Below are 21,888 nucleotides of genomic sequence, written 5' to 3' on the forward strand. Positions count from 1 at the left end.
AGTACAGTAGGATACTGCAGCTTTAACATGAAGCTGTATAAATGATCTGTTTTCATGTGATAAACGACTGCAAATATATAACACAAGCATAAATTTAAGATTGAACAAGAAAATTAAATCATTTAGCTTCATTATCAGTGATAAAAGGAAAATACTGTAAATTTATGATCTCTCATAGAAACTAGTCTTAAAATAACACTTCTTCAATCTGCAATTGGTGCATCAAAACCATACAAAGGGTATCTGGGCTTGAAATAGCAACTTGCTTTGATCAAGATATTCCATTACATTTACCATTCAGCAATCTGACTATGTGGAAATTTGCCCAGATAACTCTTATCCGCACAAGACAGAACAAATTCAGTATGAGAATGTTCTGTCCCATCAGTTTATTTTCAATTTTCATAAAATGATAGAAGGATTTAAAAATATCAAAAGGTCTTCAGAAAAAAATTGTGTTTAAAAATGGACCAAACATGGATGGGAAGAAATGAAGAGGATCTCAGAAAACAAAACAGATGAAGAAGGCAGACGTCAACTTTTCCTTTATCAGTTAAAGTACAGAAGGTAACATGAGGGAGGTCACACTGCAGTGGAATGAAACACAAACTGAATCATGGATAGAATACTGTAGTTAAGTCTGGTCAAAATACAGCAGGAAACGTGATGGAATGGGACAGGTGCAGAGCAGATTTTGGAGGAAATTGCTAGGACTGGTGTCGTGTGGATCGAGGAAAGTCATGTGATCTCTCTGTCTGGAACCTTGGTAGGAATGTGGATTGTGAAGGTTCACATGACCTCTCCATTTGGAACTTAGTTGTAAGTTGCATCATCTGTCAATCAAGGTTGGATTCCACCCACCCATTAGAGCACACCTAGCGATTACCTGGGCCAGGCCCTCCAGCTTACTGTACTATAAAGTCCACCACTTGCAGTAGCTCTTCCTCTTTTGCTCTTTGGTCCTGAGATGAACCCTACTCCACTTCAGGTCACGACCTCTGGACAATGCTGGAAGAGTCCTTAGTAAGGTGTGCACTACCCATGGATCAGGGTTGTTAGATAGCATTGGAGCCATGTTAGACAAGGTACAGCTGGTAGTGTATTGTAATCCTTGGTTGTTATAAGTCTGTATACAGTTACTAGTATCATTAGTGTTAAGTTCAATGTGACTAATTATGCTGTGTTTTGTGATTGAGAGTACTATTGTGTGTTATCTCTGTTGTGATCCCCTTATGTATGCTTTAATAAAGATCCTTCCTGTGTCCAGACTTGTTGCTCTTTGAACCCACTGAACATTTCCCTTCCCACACAAAAGCTGGAAAGTGATGTTGATGAGAAGAGAGCAGCTTGACTGGGTTACAAAAGAGACTGCAGATGCTAGAATCTGAAATAATAAGCAAATGCCTGGAGGAACTCAATGAGTCAAGCAGATGCTGTTTGGGAAATGGAAAGTCAACATTTCAGTCCCTTCATCTGGATTGGAGGAGTAGAGGGGAGAGAGCCAGTCTACAGAGATGAGGAAAGGGGATAGTGCACTAGCTGGGGCAAGGAACATTGGGTGACAGTTGTAATTATATAAAATAATGAGAGAACTAGACAAGGTGGTCAGAGAGAAACTAATTGCCTTAACAGAAAGGCAGTTATGGAGGACTTTCATTTAAATCTTGAACCATGTGAGTTTAACGGGAGCACAGAAACCAAGGCCCCAATGAGTGGAAGTAGAGTGTGGGAACTGGGGCCCTGATGAGGTGAAATGAAGTGAGGGAACTGGGGCCATTTTAAGTGGAAACGGAGTCCGGGAACTGGGTCCCTGGTGAGTGGGAATGAAGTATAGAAACTGGAGCCCTGGTGAATGGGACTGGAGTGGAACAAACATCACTTGATGAGCCCAATGTTGAACAACTGGGGTTTCTAAATAGTTGGATAGTAGATTTTTGGAGTTTCATTCTCAAAGTTCAAATTTATTGTTAGAGTACATACATGATATCACAAACAACCCTGAGATTCTTTTTTCCTGCAGACCAGGAGGAATTTCTACTCATCAATAGACCAATTGTTCTCAAGAAAAGATGTGCGTAAAAAAGAGAGAAATGTAAACAAAGTGACTGCAAGACATAAATAAATAAATAAATAAATTTTGTGCAAAGTGCGAGTCCCTTCAATGAATCTCTGATTGAGTTTGTTGTTTTGGAGTCTTATGGTGGAGGGGTAGCAACTGTTCCTGAAGCTGGTGGTACAGCTCCTGTTGTACCTATACCTCTTTCCTGATGGCAGAAGCAAGAACAGAGCCCATCTTTGGTGGTGTGGATCCTTGATGATCACTGCTGCTCTCCTTGTAGGTTTTCTTGATGGTGAGGAGAGTTTAACCTGTGATTTACTGGGCTGTGTCCATTTCCTTTTGCAGGGCTTTCTATATAGAGGTCTTGGTGCCCCCATTCTAGGCCATGATGCAGCCAGTCAGCGCACTTGCCACTACACATTTGTAAAAGTTTGCCAAGGTTTCCAATGTCATATCAAACCTCCACAATCTCCTGAGGAGTTAGAGGCACTGATGTGCTTTCTTCATGATGACATTAGACCATAAGACAAAGGAGCAGAAATAGGCTATTCAGCCCATCTAGTATGCCCTGCCATTTAATCATGAATTGATCCATTTTACCACTCATCCCCGCAGCCCGGCCTTCTCCCCTTAATCTTTGATTCTCTGCCTAATCAAGAACCTATCATTCTCTACCTTAAGTACACCCAATGACATAGCCTTCACAACTGTCTGCGGCAACAAATTCCTCAGATTTATGACCCTCTGGCTGTAGAAATTCCTCCGCACCTCTGTTCTAATCGGACACCCTTCAATCCTGAAGCTGAACCCTCTTGTCTTCGACTCTCCCATCATGGGACACAATATTTCTACATCGACTCTGTCCATACATTCAAAGAGATCAATGAGATGAGTGTGTTGGGTCCAGAAAAGGTCCTCCTAGATAGTGACTCCCAGGAATTTAAATGTAATCACCTCTCACACCTCTTATCCCTCAATGATCACTGAATCATACACCTCTGGTTTTGGCTTCCTAAAATCCACTATCAGCTCCTTCATTTTGATGACACTGAGTGAGACATTGTTTTTAGTACACCATTTGTGGCCGCAGGCAGTTGTGAAGGCCAATTCAAGTTTTCAATTTTCCCCCTGAAATGCTGACTCATCACCCCATTATAAGCAACCCAATACCATGGTATCATCATGGTGTAGTTGGCGCACCGAGTTGCACGGTCATAGGTCTGAAGCAAGTAGTGTTGGGGGCTAAGAATGCAGCCCTGTTGTACCGAAGGAGATGTTCTTACCAATCCTCACCGAGTTATGGTCTGGGGTGAGGAAATCCAGAATCCAATTGCACAGTGGGGTATTGAGGCCCAGGTCTTGAAGATTGCTGATCAGTTTTGAGGGGACGATTATGTTGAATGATGAACGGTATAATATTTTAAATGGATAATGTAATTTCTATTCTAATATACATATTGTTGTTCCTTCATGTGGCTGGTAAAGATTCTGCAAATCTGTCCCCAACATCACTTTGAGAGTACTTTTCCAACAAATAATGTACCAGTTCAGGGTGTTAGCTCATCAAAACAGTACCATAACAATGAATTATATACTTCTCAGAAAAAGATGAACATCCTAGGTGCCCTTTCTCTTTACAGAAGTCTGAACAGTGACCCAACAAGTTCTTAAAAAATGAAGGATGTTTTTGAGAGAATTTAACACAAAATAAGCATTTCCATTTGGAGGAGAGAGATAACTGGATGCCATTAATTAAAGCTTGTTGCTATTCAATCATTTAAGGAAAGAAGAAACTTTTTTTTAACCCTGAAGAGGTGGGAATAGGGAACGGGCTACCAAGAGGGATTATTTGAGGAGAATAGAATATGCAATTAAGGGAAACTTAAAGAGATAGTTAAGTTGATAAAGTAGGATGTGGAAGGATGGAGAGATGCTTGTGTGGTGCATAAGCATGGATAACTGAATATGCAGTTTCTCTGCAGTGCTACTTTGTTCATGACAAAGTTTAGTAAAAAGTGACACAAATTCTTATCCAATGTCATACAAAATGTATTCAATTTCATTCATTTCTTTGAATGCAACAAAGTATGCAATTACATTCCCTATCAGCTGCACATTGATCTCAGATAGCCACCAGTTGTGTATTATTAGAATTCACCATTTGGTGGCATTACAGGAGTTATTTTTAACGGCATCACTTTACGGTATTAATTAGCTAGTTGCATCTTGTCTGAGTGGAAGTGCTCACAAGTTTTAAAAAAAAGGCAGTTGCCAAGGGAGATTTCTGATACTTAAAAAATATGCAAGTTATTTATGCTGAATTGTGGTTCTGGAGCAGCTCATGGCAATGCTGACGCTGAGTTAGAAGGTGCTGGTTACTTGAGCAACGCAGAAGTTTTGTCTGACACTCCAGTGCCATTCTGAGGATGTACTGCCGGTCAAATGCCCTATTTTTCAGATGGGACAAAAGACCAATGGTAGGATAGTGAAGTAATGGGAAGATATCCCAGTGACCTAATCAATCAATACCACTAAAAGTAAAACAGATAAACTGGCCGCTATTATACTGTGGATGGTGAAAAGGTTATGTGTGTATACTCCACAGCAATCCTGTTTCTTGTTTCCAGGACTATATTTCAAGAAATAAAAGTACTTTAATGAAGGCAAAATATTTTTGGATATCTTGAAAGGTACACTTACCTTTTTTTAAAAAAAACTTTATTGTCCACTGCTTATAAAGGACAAATTGTGTTAAAGCAAAACACTCAAAATAAACTGTGAGTACTGGGTCCGGGAAGTGACTGATTGCTCAGTGAATATAGGCAAAGGAGAAATATAAATGTTATTTGATACAGGCCAAGAGGTCATTTCAACTAATGAGTCTGAAGTTTGTTTGTTGTGTTTGGTGTTTTGCCAGACATTCTACTCTTCAAATTATTTTTTCCTAATTCATGGATAATTATCTCAACATAGAGCAGTACAACACAGTAACACATCCTTTGGCCCACAATGTCTGTGCTGACCATGTTAGCAGATTAAATTTATCCCATTTGCCTGCATATGACCCTTTCCTTGCAAATTAATGTGCCTGTCTAAATGCTTCTTAAATATCACTACCATATCTGCGTCTACCTCCCCACTCCACCGAGCAGCCCTTTCCAGACACCCACCATTCTCTGTGGAAAAGAATGCCTCACTTTAAAGGTATGCATTTGCCTTTTTGTGCCTTTCATAGTTTTATCGGCGCATAAGAGATAGGAGCAGAAGGTGGCCACCTAGCCTGGCAAAACTACCATTTAATAAGATCATGACTGATCTGGCCATGGACTCAGTTCCACTTAAGTCAAGTCACCTTTATTTGTTGTTCATACATTGCTCGCACAGTAGGACAAGATAGCATTTCTCCAGGACCATAGAGCATATTTACATAGATATAAGTTAGGAAAGCAGTTAACACATTAAAATATTAGGATATTAAGATGTATACACTGAAAGTCCAAAACACACCATCCACATCTGTACTGAAAGTTTAGGAGCCTGATGGTTTGGGGGAAAAGCTGTTTTCCACTCTGGACATATGGGCCCGAGTGCTATGGTACCTCCTGCATGATGGCAGAAGGGAGAACAGTTTACACACGGGATACGTGGAATCTTTCACAATGTTTATTGCTTTCCTCCTGCATCAAATGTAGAAGATTTCCTTCAAGCTAGGAAGAGGTTCCCAATGATCAGTTCCACAGAATTCACTATCCTCTCCAGGGTCTTGCAGTCTGAGATGGTACAGCTTCCAGGTGGTGATGAAGTTGCACAGGATGCTCTCAATACATCCTCTGTAGAATGTAGTGAGGATGGAGGGTGGGAGATGGATTTTCCTCAGCCTTCGCAGGAAATAGAGGCACTGATGGGCTTTCTTGGCTATGGAGCTGGTGTTAATGGACCAGGTGAGATTCTCCACCAGGTGCACTCCAAGGAACTTGACATTTTTGATGACCTCGACGGTAGATCCATCAATGGTCAGTGGAGCGTGGTCCACCTGAGCCCTTCTGAAGTCAACAACCATCTCTCTTTTTTTATATAAACGTTCAGATACAGGTTGTTTGCTCTGCACCAGTTTGTTAGTGTCTGCACTTCATCTCTGTCTGCTGCCTCCTCATTCTTACCGATAAGGGTCATCACAGTTGTGTCATCAGTGAACTTGATGATGTGGTTCTAGCTGTGTTTGGCTGCACAATTGTGGGTCAGCAGGCAGCCTGGAGGGGCCCTGTGCTCAGTGTGATGGTCTTGGTAGGGCTGTTACCGATCCGGACTCCCCATCAGAATGTTGAGAATCTAATTGCAGAGGGAAATATATAGACCCAGCAGGCCCAACTTGCATATCAGGTGAATGCTGAACTGAACTTCCCCACCTTTTCCTCATACTCCTTAATTCCCCATTTCTTTATTAATCTACCAATTTGTTTTTTAAATACATTCAATGAAGTGGCCTCAACTGCTTCCTTGGGCAGACAATTCCACAGATTCACGACTCTCTGGAAGAAATAGTTCCTCCTTTATCTTTGTCTTAAATCTACTCCTCTGAGTCTTGAGGCTATGTTCCTGAGTTCGAGTCTCCTCTGCCAGTGGGAAAAAAACATTCCTGTTTCTAACATTAATTCCTTTCAAAACCCCTCGTTCTTTTGAACATTCAGTATATTCCCAGACTACTTGATCTCTCATAACATCTTCATATTCATAATCAGCCTGATGAACTTCCTCTGCACCACCTCCAAAGCCATTACATCCTTTCTCAAATAAGAAGTAAGGAGACCAGACTGAAACAGAACTATTGGGTCTCCCCTCAGCTTCCAATGCTGCAGTAAAAACAATCCATGTGTCCAACCTCTCCTTACAGTGAATACTCTCTCATCCAGGCAACATCCTAGAGAATCTCTTCTGCACCATCTTTAAGGCTCCACATCCTTCCTGTAGCATGGAAACCAAAGCTGCATACAATATTTTAAATGTGTCTAAACAAAGATTTATATAGCTGCAAGGTGATGTACAGTTAATCCCCTGATCGATGGTAAACATAGCACAGCCCTTCTTTACCATGCAATTTATCTAGATCCCTCTGCACATTAATGCTCCTGAAGGTCCTTGGACAATAATTTATTCCTTCCCTGATAAAATTAGTAAAACATACTTGCAACAATGCTTTCCACAAAAAAGGATTTTGCACACAGAACTCTAGGTGGGATTATAGATTGAAGTTTAAATGTATACAGATTATAGTTCCTAAAAATGTCACAAACTACTATTTATATTGACATGCAATTTTTAAATTTAAATGTAGACATACAGCACTGTAACAGGCCAATTCGGCCCTACGAGTCCCTGCTGCCCAAAAGGCACCCTATTAACCTACACGCCGATACATTTTTGAAGGGTGGGACAGAACCAGAGCTCCCAGAGAACATGGGGAGACACGGGAGAAGAGTGCAGGATTCGAACCCAGGTCAGGCTCCATCGCTGTAAAGGCGTTGCGCTAACCGCTACACCAACTGTGCCACCCATAATTGTAAGTAGCTTCAACGAATTACATACCATGCAACATTTGAAGATATTTTCCTCCATAAACTGTCATAAGTGATTAAACCAATCATATGACATGGTCGTGAGAAGTCACAGCAATAAAGATGGAGAAATGAACATCCTGTAAAGACATAAAACAACAATGTATTGGGTGCTGTCATCATGGATGTTTGTTGAGCTGTTTAATTACCCACCACTGTTCATGGTTCAGCATAGCAGAGTTGAAGGTCTATGATCTAGCAAATAGGTTTTGTGATCACTTGGCTATATTACATCTGCTTTTATTCCGGTTAACGTTAATTGAAGCATTGCAATATTGGCACTTTATTTTATTTCTCTTTAGTACTACTCCCTGCAGTAAATTAGTGTTGTACGCTTGGTTCTTAGTAATGGCAGAGTGACCTTTCTGTTGGAAAGTAAGGTTACAAATTGATGTAGAATATAATCTTTATTGATCCTGAAGGCTTAATGTGGTACATGGGTGGCCAAATTTGATCTGCTTGATCTGTTCTGAATGATAGCAATGGCACAAATGATTTATTTGAAGCTCTTATTGTAGGACATCACCTGCATCTCAACTGTTGCAGAGAGAAATAAATGCATTACTGAATGGTTGTACACAACATTCATTCGACATATTTGTAGAGCTCGTCGAAAGAACCAAAGACTTGTTGATCCAAACCAAGGCTTTTATTAGCAAAAGACCAGAGCTCTTCACAGGTGGCCGACCAGTCCGGAATGATCCGACCTGGCTAGGGACACAACCCTTTAAGGCCCAGACAATAGGTGTGGCTTAGCTCTCAGCCAATCGCTGTAAGCACAGTCTAGATACAGTAACTATATACACTATGTACATTGGTGATAGATGTACTATCACAATATTTAAATGCAAGTTTCCCTGAAAGATTTCCAAATTTTGCATTCTTTGACACCTTCTTGGTCCAAAGTATTTCAAATTATTTACAAAACTGCATTATATAAACTAAGGCAGATTTATATTATATATAATATATGTTAGTATATATAAATTTGACTGATGGCAGGTTAATCTGGAAAGATCGATCACTTGGGATCCAAGGGAACTGACCTACTGTATCTACGTGGAAGGAGTCGGGGGTGGGGGGGGGGAAGGGGAAAGCATTGCTTTTCTGAATGGAGGCCTGTGATCAGTGATGTGCCAGAAGGTTGGTGCTGGGTCCATTGTTTGTTCATGTTCAAGTTTATTATTATCCAACTATATAAGTACAACCTGATGAAACAGCATTCTTCTGTCCTCGGTGTAAAAACATGCAAACAGGTATAACACAAACAGACAAATGATGCATGTGCAGTACGTGTATACATGTATAATAAATAAATATTGTTAAATAAAGTCTTGGAGGGCTTGTATGAGCTGCCTGTGGGGAGAAGTTATTTCTCAGCCTGGTTCTGGCTCTGATACATTTGTATCTCTTACCCAATGGGAGGAGTTAGAAGATGTTTCGTGCGGGGTCCTCAATGATTTGGCGAGCCCTGTTTAGGCAATGACCTCTTAACAATATGGATGTCAGTGTAGTTAACCAGCTTTCCAGATGACACCAAAATTAGTGGTGTGGTCAGTGGTCAGGAAGGATATCTATAACAAGATCTTGCCCAGTTAGAAATGTGGGCCAAGAAGTGGAAAATAGAATGTAACTAATGTGAGATGTTGCAATTTGGTAAGTCAAACTAGGATAGGATTTACACAGTGAATGATAGGCCCCTGGAAAGTGTTGTAGAACATGGAGACTGAGGGGTACAATTGCATAGTTGTTTGAATGTGATTCAGGTTGATAGGAAGGTGAAGGTGGCATTTGGCACACTTTCATTCACTGGGTGGGATATTAATTAGAAAAGTTAGGACGTCATGAAACACCTGCACAAGGTGTTGGTGAGTTCATGCTCAGAATAACAGGCCATTTTTCCCCATGACCATGTGTTGCCCAATTACATCTGATTAACTTACAATCCTAGTACGTTTTGAACAGTGGGAGGAAATCGGAGTCCATGGGAAAAACCCAAGCAGACACACGGCGAACATTTCCACTCCTTACATGGGATTCGAACCCCGGTCCCGATTGCTGGCGTTGTAACAGTTTTGTGCTAACCATGCCTACTGTGTGCAGTTCAGTTCTTCCAGCTATAGGAAGGATATCAATGTCAGATGGAGTGCAGTGGTGCTTCACCAGGATGTTGCTGGGACTAGAGTTAAAGGGAGAGATTGGATAGGCTGGGTCTTTATCCCCAAAAGTATAGAAGTCTGAGGGTGACTTATTAGGGACATGGATAAGTTGAATGCTCAGTTTTTTTTTTGGAGGGTAGACAATTATAAAACTAAAGGGCATACCCGGCCGGCAAAGTACTGAAAACCTGTGCTGACCAACTGGCCAATGTATTCACAGATATCTTCAACATCTCACTCCAGTATCCCTGTATCCCTGTTTCAATTAGGCCTCAATCGAACCAGTGCCCCAAAAGAGTGTGGTAACCTGTTAAATGACTATTATCCAGTGGCACTCACATCCATAATGATAATGTGTTTTGAGAGGGTGGTGTTGATGTCGAGAAGGCCACAAAGGGAACACCAGATGTAGTAGATAACTCTTCCGAAAACACAAGTGAAGTGTTTCTTCACTTGCTCGAGGCCCTGAATGGTGGTGAGGGAAGGGGTGTGGGCACGTGTGGCACTTCATGTGGTCACAGGGGAAGGTGCTGCGGGGGGGTGATTGGTGGGGAGGGATGAGTAGACAAGGGGGGTCATGGAGGGAGTGGTCCCACATGGAAAATGGAGAGGGGAGGATAGAGGAAGATGTGTCTAAAGGTGGAATCATGTTGTAGGTGGTGAAAATTACAGAGGCTAGTTGGGGGGTGGGGTAGGTAAGGGTAAGGGGGAATGCTGTGTTTGTTATGTCTGCGGGCAGAGGGGGCCAGGGCAGATGAGTGGGAAATGGAGATGTGGTTTAGGGCTGAGTTGATTGATGGTGGTGGAGGGAAAGCTATGTTTGTGGAAGGAAGAATTTTCATTTTGCCAGCCTCCCTTAGCAGGAGAGAACACAGGACTTCTGCTGCAGAGGACTCTGACAAGGATGTCAATAGAGCATGAACATTGTGGCTAACTTCATTGAGAGCAAACCCCACCTTCTTCTGAATCTTATAGCAGATATCGCAGCTTTCATACAGCAACCTAGTTGAGCCCAGACTTCTGTCAATGTGAGACAGATGCCAAAGCGATTAGCTTTTCAATAAATTACAAGTATTGCTGAGGATTTTATCAGCGTAGTTGCATCGGTTTCATGATGCAAGTTTGCTGTCCTCTCTGGCAGCAACAACCTTCCAAATCGATTCATGCTTTTTAAACAACCATCACAGCATGTGAAGACTTTCTTGTTTAATTCCAAATCCATCCATTGTTACTCAACAAAATGCAGTACATGTTGTAGGCTCATGGTAGCTTAAAGTGTTTTCTCCCAAAACATTCACGGTTTTCGTTTCAGAAGGCATGCAGCAGGTAGTTGGGTATTACAGTTAAATCCCCAGTAACTGGCACCTGATGGTACCGGCAAAAAAAAAGCAATAAGAATAAATAAAAATTGAAATAAGTTTAAAACTGTACAAGTAAATTTTCTCCAAAGGAACACACAACCCCTTGGTGAAGATTCGAGCTAACATTCAGTCAGTGGAGAATCCTGGTCATGTCCTGCCCGCAACAGCTGTTTGCATAAAGTGGAGTTTGAAATAAAATTGTGGCTCCCAGGATGAAGAGCCAGCCAATGGTACTCTCCGCTGGGTACCTCTCCCAAAATGTTTCCCTATCTAGTTGGAGGACTTATCTTTATCAGTATTAAGTATATTTTATCTGTAAACTTGGGGGAGGCGAGTTAATTATAATATTAGCAAGGTTAGTGCAGTGATTAGTGCTAGCGACGGGTTTGAATTTAAATTTTAATTTTGTAAGGTATGGGAATTATCTGATTAAAGTGAACTTTACATAATTAATTACTATAATACTGACTTTTTTTAAATTACTGAACATTTTGTACAGTTTTTTTGTCTTTTAAACTGATTATTCTTAAAGCAGGTGTATTAGTTAGCATTTTAAGAGTGTGTCTAAGACCACTGGAAAATATGCACATCTGGCATCCAAAATCCTTATAATTGCCAGATACCAGGGATTTTTACTGTATTACATAGAAGTGTCAACAACAGGGACATTGAAGGCAGAATTTAAGGGATGCACAAAGTGGATTAGTTGACTCTAAGCAATATGGGATGATTTAACTTACATATTTGGCTGGGAATGATTTTGTTTGCTTTAAATTTTCCATCATAGACAAGATACCATGAAGATCAAAGGGAAATCAAGGTGAATAATTGTTGGTGAATGAGGACTTTGGGTTGCATTGGAATTGTATTTGGTCTCTTTCTAGGTTAGAGGAACATTCTTGCTACCACATCATGCCCTGAAATATTAAGCAGGATCTAATTTCATTCAAAATTCCACATGAATTAGTCAAGACCATTCTAACGATCGAAATTTGTCAGGAGCTAACTAATGATTCCTTATTATAGTGCAGGAATGGAGTCCTACATGCTGCTAAAGGCCAAACTTTCAAGTTCATTTATCATCTGATTGTACCAGTATAACTTGATGAATCAGCGTTCTCCAGTCCACAGTGCAAACACACACACACAGACATGTAACATATATACACTGTACATATATACATGTCAAAATAAATATTCTTAATAAATAGTAGAGTCAAGGAGTTTTTTTTTAAACTGTTCATCAGTCATTCAGCAGTTTGAGTACCCGTGATAAGAAGCTGATCCTCAGCTTGGTGGTTCTGGATCTGATACTTCTATCTCTTTTCTAATGGGTGTAGCAGGAGGATGCCATGTACAAGGTGGTAGGGGCCCTCCCTGATTTTGCAAGCCCTCTTTAAACAACAATTTCAGTAAATCTCATCAATGGGGGGAGGGGTGAAATGAGTGGGGAGACCCCAGTGATCTTCTCTGCTGCTTTTATCATTATGTGGATTGACCTCCAATCCGATGCTCTACCGCAACCATACCACACTGTGATGCAGCCAGCCAGCACGCTCTCAATAGAGTTCCTGGGGAAAGTTGACAGAATGGTGGTGGGTAGCCTTGCCTGCCTACACCTTCTCAGATAGTGCAGTTGCTGTGGTGCCTTGCTGACAATTGAGGAGATGTGTGTCCAGGATAGGTCACTTCTTAAGAGGTCTCTGAGGAACTTGGCGCTCACCACTACAGAGCTATTAATGTGCAGTGGAGAGTGGTCACTCCTGATCCTCCTGATGTCCACAATCAACTCTTTCATCTTGCTTACGTTGAGACTCAGGTTGTTATGCCTGCATCATCTCAAGATTTTCTACCTCTTCTGAGTTGTGCGACTTTCTGTTCTTGCTGATGAGGTCAACTACTGTCATTGCATCTGCAAACTTGATGACTCTGTTAGAGCTGGATCTAGCAATACAGTCATGGGTCAGTAGCATGAACTGGTATGGGCTGAGCACACAGCCCTGAAGGGTGCCAATGTTCAGCATGACGGCACTCAACGTTCTGTGCAGAGTGTGGCCTTTCTGTTAGGAAGTCCAGAATCCAGTTACAGAAAGGGGTATTCTGTATGACAAGAATTTACCTGAAACCATGTCCTTAGGCCAATTTTTCACTGTCTGTGGCTCTATATTATAAACTACATGCACAAGAGCGATTTGCAATGTAGTTGTCAGCAAGACACATTTCTCAACTGTGCACAAATACATACCAAATTAGAAGCAACTCTGCAGCTAAAGCACACAAACATCTAGTGTTCCACAATTAAATTTTATGGCTTGAACATCACGAACAATTAATTATAAGCACATATCAAAGCAACTTCTGGGAGTGAGAAGCCGAGGAATCTGGATCATTCCAAGGAGTTAAATGAAGATAGTACCAATATTCTAAGGAGCAATGCAGCATACACTGCTAAATTTTACACAAAATAGACCAAAACATTGAACACATAAACATCAGTCAAATCGTCCATGAACATGAAGAAAATGAACACAGAAATGGAACTTGCAAAATCATCTCAGTGAGACTGAAGTATGTTTGCTGTTATGAGGCAAAGCATGTCCATTCTACGTTTTCAGAGAAAACAATGGGATAAAAAGGCAGTCTGTTGGGTGGCACAAATTAAAGTGAAAGGACAAACTGTTCCCTCCTTCGTCAAAAACCATGCTCACCTCCAGCTTTACATTCAGAAGAATGCACAACTCCAGCGATTTCACATTTTCATTGGTGAGCTTTAATAACATCATAAAAAAGCTGTTTGCTAACAAACTGCACATGTATCTCCTTCCAGTTTCACGTCAAGCCAGGTACTTAAAGTACAAAGTTTGCTAAGTAGTTTTTCCTTAGTTAAATCTGTTCCATGCAAGAACAATCCATCTAATCCTTTCTCCTTAGGCTTGCAGTTATTTTTCCCCTTTGAAAATTGATTGAATCTGCCTGCTCTTATCCCTGGCAGTGCATTCCAATCCATAATCATTCAGTCAATTATCTTCATTCTGTTATCTGCCTCTTAACCCTTCATGATTTTTAACACCTTGGTCAGATTTCCTCTCATCTTTCTTTCTCATTTGCCAAAGCCTGGCCTGCTGTATAGCGTCACTCTGCAGCCCTGCATTTTTCAAATGTTTCATTCCTTTAGATTCTCACTCTCTTATTGCCCTCAGTTCATAGCTTTTTACCATTTTGTCCACTCTCTTTAACCTGATCCTGATGAACAGCTTATCCCCAGGCCAGTCCTGGCTCCATTGTCAGATATTCCCTGTGTTTGATCAATCCTTTTCCCATTCTCTCTACAACTAAATTAGACAAAGTTTATTTTAGTTTCCAGTCTGATAAAGTGTCTTCAAAGCTTAACTAACATTTTATGCTACTGATCTGCAGAGTACTTCTAGCATTTTGCTTTTTTTCCCCTTCAATTTCCAGTTTCATGGAAAATAACTCCAGATTCTTAAGTCTATCCATTTAGTCTACCCACTTAGTCTGATAAATTTCTCCTATATTCTCTTTCATTCCTTCACATCTTCCATGAAGTGCGGCACCCAGAATATTATACAATAATCTGTGGCTAAAACAGTGTCTTAAATTCTCATTGCGATTTAGTTATTTGCGATGCCTCTATTGCTTGCAATCAACATTTTTCCAAACTATTTCCCAAAATCATTTCTCTCACAACTGACAAAATTAGGTGGCCAGACAAGGGTATAATATTTGCAATAATAGCTTTTTAAATTTGGATTTATTAAAGTTATGGTAAATACCACTGATTTAATTTAGAAATACAGTGTGGTAACAGGCTCTTCTGGCACATGAGCCTGTGCTACTCAAATATGACCAATTAACTTACTAAATTGAACGTCTTTGGAATATGGGAGGACCCAAAGGAAATCCACATGACTATGGAAAATGTGCACTCGTTCTGCCAGTAGCAGATTGAGCCCAGGTCACTGGTGCTGTCACAACGTTGCACTAACCGCTACACTGACCATTAATTTCTTCACTTCTTTTGACAACCATGGATGTTTTCCATCTGGACTGTCCCATTTATTCACCCATTCTACTCTAGCCTCGCTAGTATTCCCGCCATCAGTTTATTGGCTCATCTGCTATCTCAGCTACATTTTTCTCAGCAGCATTTGCATGACATCAGTCTTTACCAACATAGCACTCATCTATTACTTCAGAAATGCTCTCCACCACAAGAAGAACAGTTACTGACCACTGACTGCTGCTCCCCTCCTCCTCTAAAACACATTGGCTTTCTGTATGCCAAGAAACAATCCTTTACATTTGTCACCACCATTTTTCTCTTTTGCTCCCATTTCCTTTTTTAACCTTTCTATAATCTGTCTCTTTGAATGCAACTCAAGCCAATGAATCAAGGACCATTTTGCTCAGCTAAAAGCCATATTTGTACAGTTTCATGGTCTAAAAATCATCAATTTCTTGCATATGTCCACCAAAATGTAATTACAGCAATTAGTGCAAATCCTAGTTGAATTTTTCCGATAAATTGCACATTTTCCCAAGGTGCATCTATTGACACAACCTTCCGGTACTTTAATATTGATAAATTTAAGTTTCATTTGCTTTTGTTCAATTGCAAGAGCATGGCTGCTTCTGTTCAAACTGCCAAAAATAGTTAATTTGTGCTTGGCAGCATTTCAGATTTATTTTCATTTCATTAATTGAGCTGGCAATGGTAATTAAATTGTTCTCCCCGTTCCAAAAAAAGTTTTCAATTATGGTAGATAATTGACATACCTACAGCAAGATAACAGGCCATTTCGGCCCATGAGCTCGTGCTGCCAAATTTATACCCAATAATACATCCCCGGTAAGTTTTGAATGGTGGGAGGAAACCCATGCAGACACGGTGAGAATGTACAGATTCCTTACAGACAACACAGGATTCTAACCCCGATCCTGATCACTGGACCTGTAAAGGCACTGCACTAACTGCTAGGCTAACCATTCTGCCCCATGCAAGAAGATATCATCATGTTAACTTGCTATGAACAGATCAATTTAAAAAATGGTGACTACACTTTCACATTCATGTCATTACTCCAATCCAACTTCAAGAGAAAATTGTTCCCCATTTTGTCTGCAAACACTAAATATTAATACCTCCTCCATCGTGTTTCTAAGCTGTTCAAAACCGAAATTGTTTTACACTTCATAGAGTTTTAGATTTTAGCTTATTCAAATGTCAAGTTCATTAGATGGTAACATTGCAAATGCCTTCTGAAAGTTTTTGTACATTTATCCACCACAGCAATTCTTCACAGTTTATCATTCCACTTTATTGCAAGGTCAGAAGACCAGTCGTTTATTTGCAGTTTGAAACACTTTAAACTTGACTGTTGGATTGGGGAGTGGTAGAATGAGAATGGGGACATTTTAACCTTATGTATATTGACCCTATTATGGACATGGGAGATGGAAAGGAGTGGTGTCACCGCACCTCTGCATCAATATTCTTCAAAGCTGAACCACTACCAAGTTACCCAATTGGGAAATTTAGAGAAAACTTGTCAGTTCCAATTACATGACAACAAAAATGTTATGGAGGTTTTTGATCTGTATAAATAAATAAACAAGGCATAATAAATTTTTAGTTGCTGAAATTTACAAGCCTTGGAAAATGATTCTGTGTACTCCACCCACACCTCAATTTTCTAAACTTTCATTGTTTTAAATTCAGCTTCTGATGAACCAGAGAAAACTACCCAGGTTTGTTGAGCTCACAACTCTAATCCAGACAACATCCTGATTGGTTTTCCCTATACTCCTTCCAAAGCCTCAATATGATTCCAACATCACAAACAAGTGAAATGTCAATACCAATGAGTGACAACCACTGGTCACAGGCTTCCAGACAGATTAACACTTTTCCACTACTACCCAGCCAATTCCAATTCTAAACTTCATTCACCATGGATTACATCCATCTATGCATTCTGGGTGGAAGCAGTGGGGAGGAAACAGGTTTAAAACAAAAAGAGTGAAAAATGAGGGGTGGAAGCGGCGGGAAAGAAACAGAGGTTTAAAACAACAGGTGGAAACAGAGATTTAAAACAACAGGTGAAAATAGAGATTTAAAATGATGGGTGTAAATGGAGGAGTGAAAAAGGGTGGGGAGGAAATGGGAGAGGCAGAAACAGCAGGGTGGAAACATAGGGGTGGAGACACCAGGGTGAAAAGAGAGGGGTGGACAGAAGTGTGGAAATAGAGCAGTGGAAACACAAGGGTGAAAAGAGGGGTGGAAGCCAATGTGTGGAAATATGAATGGGTACAAACGAAGGGGTGGACACAAAGGAGGTAAAAAGGGAGGCGTGCAAGCCAAAGGTTTGAACCGGAGGCATGGACACATAACAGTCATAACAAAGGGCAGAATCAGAGTTTTAAAACCAGAGGTGTGTAATCAGAGGGGTGTAAACAGAAGTATGGAATTAAAGAGGGGTGGATGCAGAGGGGTGGACACAGAGCGACAGCAACTGAGGGGAATAATCAGACATGTGAAAACACAGAGGTGGCAACAGAGATGAGTAATCAGATGTGTGGAAATACCAGGGTGGATACAAAGGGGTGGAAACAGCAGGGTGGGGAAACATGATGGCTGAAACAGAGTGGACCCAGAGGGGAGTGTGGAAAGGGAGGAGTGGAACCGGGGGAGGGGGGGTGTGTGGAAACAGAGGGGAATAAACAGATATATGGAAATACAGAAATGGATAGAGGGGCGAACACGGTGGGGCGGATACCGAGGAGTTTCTCCCTCAAAGTTGATTGCTTCAGCACTTGTAGGATAATTAAATTTGAAGGTGCTGGAGTTTAATTGTAATTCAGATTATTAATTGATTAATGGGCTGCAATGAAAAACATTTGGTTTATTTATTTGTGTATTACAAAGCATTCATTATGAAACATTCACTCATCTTTTATGACAAATAATCATTTATTACCATGTACAGATCTTACAACAGTATACTTGCTGCTCATTACGAACACAGACTGTATTGGAAAGTGTATAAAGCATAAGAGGACACTGTCCCAATTTTGTCTGTGAACATTCAAATGTACAGTTATAAACATAAAAACAACTGTTTCTTAAAGAGGAAACAGCAAAAGCCTGCAGCATAGAAGTTCAAAAGCATGATTGAAACCTTATTTAAGACTTAATTTGCAACTTTTCATGTCAGATACAAAACCAATTCAATAGCCCCATTACTGTTGTGAACTACAAAAGAAATACTCAAAACTTTTTTTTTAAAAAAAGGTAACTTTGATGTACAACAGTTAATTGTGCTTTATCAAGGGACAATAATAATGCTCCAGTTCATTTAATAGACTATGCATTATAGCATAAAGGCCAGGAAAATAAATACTGCAAGGAAAATCTGAAATGATCACAAATGTTTTTAGGAACAGCTTTAGGTCAGTGAGACTGAAACTTTTAGATGTTTAGTTTGGAAAGTGAGCATCTGATCAGTCAGTCACAGTACAGCAGTCAATTCACAATTATTACATTAGAACTTGTATTATTTCAAGAGATTCTTTAGTATAACAGATAATTTATTAATGTTAATTTTTCATTGCCAAAAATGATAATGCATAAATGACTAACCTGTTTTACAACATGCCTTCCTAACATGGTTCAAATTAGAAATCTAATGCCAGATTAATCCTTCAAGAAGAACCTGAGGATTTTAAAATTAGAAGTAGAGTACTCTATACAGATACACAATCCTTTATCTGGAACCCTTGGGGGACAGCGTGTTCCGAATTTTGGATTTTTCCAGATTTTGGGAAGCCCACCTGAATTGTGCTGCTGTATCCACCCCAACCCCTTCCAGTCACCCTGCTGTCTCCCCCAAACGCCAACCCCCCCCCTTGTCTGCCTGACTCGTGCTGCTGCCTCTCTCCCCACCTGCCGGATTTTGGAGCTTTCCGGATTTTAGATGTCCGGATAAAGGATTGTGTACCCGTACTACTTTTTCATTGGACAATGATGTACAAAGTAAAACATCTTTAGTTTTCCTGCCAAAGGCTGAAAGAAATAACTACTGTAAAGATTTTACATTCAAAGCCTTATTTCAATCCAGGCAGATGTTTACATGTATTTTGATCCCTAATGATCATTCCTTTTTCTACGGTACTTCATGAATTACATAATTCACTAACTCAAGTATTGTACTAAAGGCAATTTGGCAATAAAAACAAGGAAACAATGAAAATATATCAAATTATAAGTGTGAAGAAGGTCCTTTTGAAATAAATCTATGGTATAACACCATGCCATTCCTTAAAATCAAATAGCCCTGCAAATGCCAAACATTTAATTTGTGCCAAAAATATTTATCTCAATGATGAGAAAACAAAGGGACAAAAACCATCTACTGTTGGAAAACACAACGCAGAGAAATAATTGGATAAATGATAGCAAGTTGATCAATGTGAAAATGATCAAACAGCTTTGTAAAAAGCTACAGAACAATTATAATTTTAGTATGATCTCATTATTCAACATCAATGTTTCAACTGCTGTGGCTTCAATTTACAATCATATATTGCAGCACTTGGAATGGTAGAAAAGTAGAAATATCTAGAATTTAAAAAAAAATAGCCAACTAGTTTTATGGTTGCCTATCAGTTGATCAAGTAGAAAATGGCTAATTAGTTTGTGGAGGCCACCGAAGATTTCTTTTCCTCCTTCACTGTTTTTAATGTGATAATTTGTGATGCACTGCTTACAGTTTGATGGAAGCAGGCAGTTTTTTTTTTCTGTTCATGAGACAGTCAGCAGACTATTTGACCTTCTGCTGTATCACCATCAGACCCAATCCTGCATTACCAACTCCAGGCAAAGGCACATTTTAGAAATCAGCAGGTTGCAGGAAAAAAAAGTACAAAATGCAAAAACCACTCTCTTCATTCATCTTAATGTTTAATTTTTCCTCCACTCAACATCATGCAACACTGAAGACTATTTTAAATGGCAAAATAAAAACGGACTGACTTCTCATGTTCTCAATATTTTCCCTCTAATCCAGATAATTATTCATCTTTATACATGGTGAAAATTAAAAATGAACGTAATTAAAACCCTCCAATTCCAAATGATTCAGTCTCACTGACTTTATCCCTGAAGGAAAATCTAAGGTCATGATTGTGTGCGGTCTTGTGATTAGACAGAATGCGTGAACCATTTAAAAACAGCTACTTACGATTTTATAAAAAACCGGCATAATTGTAGCTTAATAATGGATAATATGGTGCCCACACAGTTACAAGATTTATTTCGCTGAACAATATACTGCCCACATTGAAAGAAATCTATTTGGGCCAGATATGGATTCGACAGAGTCTTCCAATATAAAAAAAGGAAGGATCTGAATGAACTGGAGCCTCTCCTGAGTTGCGTTCACGGTATAACGGTAAACTGCTGTGCTCTGCATTTTAAGTGAATCAAATGAAACACTTTTCTGGAGGTCCTCATCACAGATGGGACACAGGTGACATTAAATGAACGTTCTTGCGTAGAAGGCAGTAACAGTCTACGAGGATTCAAAAGAGGTCAATTTTCCACAGGGGTAGGAGTCTGCAAAGGTTGGCTGATGATGACCTGCACCACATAGTCCTTGGGGATTTTCAGCTCCTCCAATTTCATTTTGTCTGTCAGTGGTCGGCCAGAAAAGAACCATCTCTGGCTGGAGGGCTCCACTCCCTCTGCTGCGTGCAAACGTCTTTTCATGTGATAGACTGTATCCGTGCTGCGGACAACAAGTTTCAAGTCTTTGCCTGTGGAAAGCCGCAGTCGCAGCTGACATTCTTGTCCAGAATTTGGTGATGGCTCTGGGATGTCTAGAGTCTCCAAGTCACTTTTCTCTTCAATCATGTTGATTGGAGGTGCAAGGCAATAAACTGGGAGTTGATACCTATTCCCAAGTTCATCATAACATTCTGTAAGGACTCCTGTGTGTGAAGCAAAAAGAAAAAGTAAATCACAAGTGACAATTATGTATTTCCTGTCACAGCAGGGAGATTCAGTTCGTGTGCATAAATTAATTAAAGATAAGTAAAGCTATTTTAGCATAATTCTCAATTCACATCTTCAAATGAAGGAGGCAAAACTAATAGCTGAACTTCAATTCTTTCTGGAGTGAAATATGCTAAAGAACAATTCTAGATTCTCCGCATGAATTTCCAGAATGATGACACTTTCAGGTTTGATTTCCATAACAGAATGCATGGGATGATGTTTTGCATATTTCTACATCACCGTTAATCATGAACAGCACGATATAAATACCCTCATTCCAACACACCAACCCATCTGTCAAACCTTTGATCTCAGTTCCAATGACCCAGGTGCCCAAGCCCCTCCTCCTACATCTCAATCACTGAAGGTATCAATCCCCTGGATTGACCCCTCTCATACTCTGAGGTCCAGGCCCTGGTTGCTCCATTTCCTGACCCCATAAGCTTCAAACCCTTTCGTTCTGACAGTCTACTTTCTCACCATGCTTAATCTTCATCTACAATCCTAAAGCATTCTTCTCTGCCCTCAAAACCTAAAGCACTCACCCCATAATTTCTTCCCACAACTCCTACAGTGAAGGCATCATCTTTCTCTCTTGAGCCTTTAGTACAGGTGAAGCTTG

General features: G+C 40.1%; 2 protein-coding genes across 6 annotated transcripts in view; both read right to left on the minus strand.

The window, feature by feature from the left end:
• stk10 (serine/threonine kinase 10) overlaps window positions 1-7,750 on the minus strand; it is a 151,058-nt gene extending 143,308 nt beyond the window's left edge. Inside the window, exon 1 of the mRNA XM_069898793.1 lies at window positions 7,643-7,750. Coding sequence (XP_069754894.1) covers window positions 7,643-7,672 — 30 coding nt within the window. The 5' untranslated portion in view covers window positions 7,673-7,750. The remainder of the gene's footprint in view (window positions 1-7,642) is intronic.
• Window positions 7,751-18,163: 10,413 nt separating this feature from the next.
• The window catches only part of ubtd2 (ubiquitin domain containing 2), a 57,950-nt gene continuing 54,225 nt past the window's right edge, over window positions 18,164-21,888 (minus strand). For all 5 annotated transcript variants that reach the window (XM_069898796.1, XM_069898799.1, XM_069898798.1 and 2 more), the window contains one exon: window positions 18,164-21,199. In XM_069898796.1, the coding sequence (XP_069754897.1) occupies window positions 20,802-21,199 (398 nt within the window). In that variant the 3' untranslated portion in view covers window positions 18,164-20,801. The remainder of the gene's footprint in view (window positions 21,200-21,888) is intronic.

The sequence above is a fragment of the Narcine bancroftii genome, chromosome 9 (assembly GCF_036971445.1).
Source record: "Narcine bancroftii isolate sNarBan1 chromosome 9, sNarBan1.hap1, whole genome shotgun sequence".
Lineage (NCBI taxonomy): Eukaryota > Metazoa > Chordata > Chondrichthyes > Torpediniformes > Narcinidae > Narcine > Narcine bancroftii.